Source organism: Olea europaea, chromosome 20 (assembly GCF_002742605.1).
Source record: "Olea europaea var. sylvestris chromosome 20, O_europaea_v1, whole genome shotgun sequence".
NCBI classification, from domain to species: Eukaryota; Viridiplantae; Streptophyta; class Magnoliopsida; order Lamiales; family Oleaceae; genus Olea; species Olea europaea.
In genome coordinates, this window is record NC_036256.1 from 3,774,614 (window position 1) to 3,780,506 (window position 5,893).

At 35.3% G+C, this 5,893-nt stretch overlaps 1 protein-coding gene across 1 annotated transcript; it reads left to right on the forward strand.

The window, feature by feature from the left end:
- Positions 1-713: 713 nt before the first annotated feature.
- Positions 714-3,182, forward strand: LOC111369435. Its single transcript, XM_022990951.1, has 3 exons — positions 714-1,677; positions 1,985-2,186; positions 2,555-3,182. Exons 1-3 carry the CDS (start codon positions 913-915, stop codon positions 3,022-3,024), a joined length of 1,437 nt encoding a protein of 478 aa, XP_022846719.1. The 5' UTR covers positions 714-912; the 3' UTR covers positions 3,025-3,182.
- Positions 3,183-5,893: the final 2,711 nt, after the last annotated feature.

Here is a 5,893-nt window from a genome sequence, read left to right on the forward strand (position 1 = left end):
CCTTGATAACATTGGAATTCTCTTAGAAGAGGTAAAGTGGGCCCACTCTACTTTTTATTAGCATGGAACGACCTACACTTCTTTATCTAAGCTACCGACCAACATGTCTATCCAAATAAAACACGACTAATTCATAAAGACGAACCCGTCATAACAATTGGATCCTAAAAAATCAAGCCATCAAGGTGCTTAATTGAGTAGACACTTATTGTACCAAGTTTATTAACATCGGTAAACCAATCCTTCCTCCTAGACAAGTTTGCCTGTTGGCTGATATTAGTACTATTAACATCAACAAACCATTTAGCAATTGCCACCTCTACATTGGATCACCCAAATGGTAAACTTGGATGTACAAGTAGCATTACACCTTCTCAATGCTTATTTAGAAATCTCGGCTCTCTCCTTTTTCGGTAGGTTATAAACGTTTTAGAAAAATAAGAGAATCCCTCCTTCGAAATAAGTTTGCTTGCTGGTTGATAGTAGTACTATTACTTACTGAACGATGCTACATGCATCGAAATTTTTTATCTAATTTTTTAGCGACTACTCACAATAGGGGGACGGAGACGGAGATCACATTTTGAATTTTTTTTATTCACGTGAATCTAGCGTACATGTGAGAGTGGATTTACAATTTGATAGGGGTGTAAAAGTAGAATCATTCTTACTAACAATAGAACAGTCCTGCACTACATTGCACCCATTTCAGTACTCTATTAATTACCACGAAACTGAAAAAATATTCATCAATTCGAATATCTCCACTTCGCCTCGATCTTATAAACCTGAATTTGAATCAATAAACTCTATGCAATTAATCCACTTTTTGCATCAATCTCCCTCTTCTTTTTCAAATCCCAAGCTCTTCGTTTCCATCTTTCAAACCTCAAAATTAAATCTGAATCATTGATGGCTCGTAAGCAGCCTTTGTTGCATGAGCTACTGAAAGAAGAACAAGAACCATTTCATTTAAACACCTACATTGCAGACAGATGCTCTCAACTCAGAAAATCCTCTTTACAGATCAAGAAACGGAAGCCCATAATTCATACTTCACCAACAGATTTAAAGCACAGTAGCTTTTGCAAGAATGCATGCCTATTTTCGTTCCAAAAGTCGCCGGACTTCAGAAAGTCACCTTTTCAGAGCCCATGTAAATCGCCAAATCGTGCTGTTTTTCTTCATATTCCTGCTAGAACTGCTGCTCTGCTTGTTGAAGCGGCTGTGAGGATTCAGACAAAGCAGTCAAAACGGAAAACCCAGGTAAAAAATGTCGGGTTCGGGTTGTTTGGAACCGCTTTTAAGATGCTGAAAGATCGTACCAAGAACAAAAGTCGTATGCTTGGTGTCTGTGATAATCAGGTTGAAATTTCAAGAAAAAATGAGACCAAAATTGACGAAAAAATAGATATGGATATTAGATTTTCTTGTTCTTGTGATAATTGGTCATCGAGTAATGAGGAGAAGTCCATGGATTTGGAGACATCTACTAGCAGCTGTTCAGATTGTGTTGCTAAAGGGAGAGCAAATATTAATGGCGATTTTGCTTCTTGTGAAAACCGCTTTTGTTCAAGCCCTTTCAGATTTTCTCTACAGAAAAGCCCATCATCCTCCGGTTGTCGGACGCCTGATTTCTCTTCGTCGGAAGCTTCTCCGAGTCGCCGGAGTAAAGGGGTTTGTCTTTTGTTTTCCTTAGTCTCTTAATTAGGCAACTGCACGTCGGTATTTGTCTCATTACTGTACATCCGATCACTCATCTGCCACCAAAATCTATTTCTAACAGTCTCTGTCTCTTAAATTACTGCAAAACAGAATGACAAAACACAATTATATTTTATGATTGGGCCATTTTAATCTGGATTTCGTACATGCATATGAAAGAAAAGCCAGCAGTCCTGATTATCTTCGTTCCTGGACATATATTACATAATCTTGACAATATTCTCTCTTAGTATTTTTTTTATTTTTTAACATTTAATAGGAGAAAGCGATTTGTGGAACAAAATGTTCGGAAGAAATACTAGAAGAAGAGGAAAAGGAAGAGGAAGAGGAAGAGGAAGAGAAAGATCATTTTAGTCCGGTATCCGTATTAGATCCTCCCTTTGAAGAGGACGAGGGACAAGAAAAGGCAAATGTAGACGAGGACGGTTATGATCTTGAATGCAGCTATGCAAATGTACAAAGTATGTAAGATTTCTCATTGATAAAATATATATGATTTTACACGAATGAAGGATCATACACACTCCTCTCAGTTACAAGAATGATTGTGAGGCATATTTGTTGAATCAATTGTTTCTAGGAATCATTGCAGGATCAATATTGATAAAATTAGACCTTCTTAACTATTTAGATTTATCAAGGACTTGTCTTAGTATCTTATCGTTCGTTAACTTTGTTGTTGGTGACTTCTAGTAGATTTCAGATTGATTGAATTTGTGTCACGATTTTGCTCTTCTTGTAATGGCCTAAAGTCTGAATTATTACGCGTCTGAGAGAGAGATTGATTTTGATTTTGATTTTGTGTGTTTCTCTTGCACTGAACTTGCAGGAGCAAAACAGCAGCTGTTACACAGGCTTCGCAGATTCGAGGAACTTGCAGAATTAGATACAATAGAACTCGAGAGAAAGTTGCTAGAAGAATCAGACAGTGACGACCAAGTGGAAAGAGAGGAATGCAAAGACGATGAACCTTTTGCAATTTACAAAGAGCATAGTGTCGACACATTTGCTTCTGAAGTTCTTGCCATATCGAGGTTTCAGAAAATGCAGAAGATTCCTACTGAAATGAAGAGGCTAGTACTAAATCTAATTGTGGAGCAAAAGAGCGAAAGGAATTGCTCGAACAATAGTGATCAAGTAGTATTTGACACCGTAGATATGATGATTGAATTGGCTTTCCGACGAGAATCGAACAGATGGACAAAATTTCGGGAGCAGGAGGAAGAAACTGCAGCAGAAATTGAAGTTGGCATATTTGGGATATTAGTGGAAGAGTTTTCAGAGGAGCTATGTTACTGAATTGGACGTCGTGGAAGACTTGAATAACGTGAACAATTTTTTCTCATATTTTTCTGAAAATTTTTGTTTCAAGTTCGAACATCATAGTCCGATTTTTATGATCAAGAACTCGAGGGATATGATAATAGATTGTAGCATTTGGTTCGCACATATTGCTAGATATGTCTGTTGAGAAGTTCATATAAACCTATTCCTTTCTCAGAAGACATAATAATGTGCAGCTATAGCTTGACCGGAGAGCTGCGTAGGTGACACAGGACGAAAACGTAAATAACAATATAAGGATTTTGATCGTAACACATGAACAAGTATTGCTCGAACGGATGTAAGACATACTGGGATCCACTAGAGAGCGGAAAAAACTGGAATATTATTAATCAAAAATGGCTATATGGCTTTCATTTACACGTATTTAAAGAGTCGAAGTGAAAGTCTAAATCGGTAGGCAAATTCAAATAGAACTAGGAACTTAGAAAAACGACCTAAGTACCCTTAAACTGATTCAAAATGGAAAAATGATAAAAATAGATCCCTAAACGATGGAATTTGACCTTGAAAGTTTGAAGATGTTGGCTGGAGTACTAAAATACGTTTTTGAATTGTACTCGCTCGCGTAAATGTGACAACCAAGCTGAAAGTGTTACGTGCGTTTCATAGTCCCTTCTTATTTCTTTTTTTTTTTTTTTTCAATTGGTTTATGATCTTCTCTTCTAATTGTTCCGCATACAAAAACAAATTTTACTGAGAATTAAAGATGGGTAAAATGCATCCTGAAAATTCATATGAAATGCTTGTGTCAAGTTACTAAATTCAAGATAGGTGACTGTCTACGAACAGGATTCAATTCTGATACATTATACGCTTGAGCTGAATTTGAGTTAGGATGAGGTCGAGCTATTATACTAAGGAAATGCTTACTCTTGTGCTACGGTTGAGTTCAACGACGATGGTTGAGCTTAGCCCTGTTTAGTATAGCTAAAAATCATATTTTTAGTAAATTTCAATGGAAACTAATAAAATATGTGGTTAAAATTAATTGTCGAATATAATTTTAAATTTTTATTAATTTTCTAATTTACATCAAACGAGGGCTTAATATCAATTATAATTTTCTGATTGAATTCTACTTATCATCTAATCTAATATGAGATAGGGTTGACTTGGGAAGCTGTGGTCGAGATGCCACATAATTACTAATGACAGCTCTTTATCTTTATTTATTTATTTTTGGCTATATTCATATCGAAATGATAATATGAGCCTGTTCGGTGGAGATTTTGAAAATTGATTTTTTGACCGTTAAGAGAAAAGTGGGGTCTACCTGTGAAAGAAGAAGTCAAAAATTACGACTGAAATAGTGAAATAATAGTCAAAAAATCAATTTTTTGGGGTGAAAAATCACTCTCAAACGGGGCCTATATACTAATTAGTGAGGGGTGAAGAAAGTACTCCAAGATATTTGTTCATTGTGACTTCACTTATTTTTGGTGGTAGCCCCATTAAAAATCTTCCAATGAACCCAATTGTTAAATGGCAATGAAAAAACTGTTTCAGCCGCATTTTTAAAAAAAAAATACATTCTTAAATAGTGATTTGACATCATTTCAACCACATATTATTTAATAAAATAATGTTACACGCAAATCCAAAATTTTTCCTTATTTTTTAACTATACATTTTTCATTAATCTACTATTCCAAAATATATTCTTTACGAATAATGTGGTTCAAACACACACTAAGTCTAAATATCCATAAGGGGCACTTATATGATCATTCAAGACTGCATTATAAATTAAAGCAAGTTCATACGAAGGATATGTCAAACTATCAAGGCTCAAATAAGATTGAAGTCTTATGAACCTAGCTCACACAATTTTTCTTTTCATCCTTTAAATAAATAAAAAAATTAATTGTAAACTCACAGAAACAAAATGAAGACACGCGAGATGAAATAAATCATGGAGTCAAACAGAAGTGTTTGATGTCATGCAGTAAACTAGATGGACATGCTTTATAGTCTATCTAAACAGAGTTATACTAGAGAAACAGGATGCCTGCTGCTGTTTGAGAAGAATTATTGATCTAGACATAAAGTTGCAGATGTCCCACGTGTGTCATGACATGGTTAGAACTCAGCAATTATAGAGTGATGTCAAACAGGTCGAGCGGCTCGTCGGCTCGACCGTTGAGCTCGTAAAAATGCTGCTCGTGGGTTGTTTGAACTCATCATCATCTCATGCGAGCTGGGACCACGAGCTTGGGCTCACATGAACAGTGATCGGAATGGTCACTGTTCAAAGTTCAATGACCGTTTCAAACGGTCACTGAATTTTGAAAAGTGGTCAGATCGGCCACTTAATTTTTTATATTTTTCTCTATAATTACTCATGCCAATTTTCAATTTTTTCATACAACAATACAACATTCCAAATTTTCAACAACTCTCTTCCACAATTCTACAATATACTACATTCATTTTTACAATTTTATCTTCAATTTCAATTATTCAATATCAATTCATTTAATTATCACACTAAAAATTTACAATTATAAATTCGCAATCTTATACACACCAACTTTCTTTCCATACTCTTTACTTAGTGGAGCCTTAGTACTTACTATACCATCTATACATTTTAATTTCATTTCAATTCACAAATGGATCCACACTCATTTGTTGAGGGCTTGTTCGATGTCGGAGGCGAATCACCTATAACACCCCAAAATCAATTTCGGAATGAATTTTTCGATCTAAATGAAGTATCCATTCTCGAAGATATTCCAAATTTGGCTGCTTATAGAAGCAATAATCCAATTTATTTGGATGACGTTTATGTTCCCAAAGCAGAATAGGAGGAGGAAATTGA

Bases quoted from the DNA above. Each gene is read 5' to 3' on its own strand.
- LOC111369435 (XM_022990951.1), top strand. From the start codon at position 913: ATGGCTCGTAAGCAGCCTTTGTTGCATGAGCTACTGAAAGAAGAACAA. The intron at 1,678-1,984 runs GTTTGTCTTTTG...AACATTTAATAG, and splicing joins CGAGTCGCCGGAGTAAAGGG to GAGAAAGCGATTTGTGGAAC. The intron at 2,187-2,554 runs GTATGTAAGATT...CTGAACTTGCAG, and splicing joins CAGCTATGCAAATGTACAAA to GAGCAAAACAGCAGCTGTTA.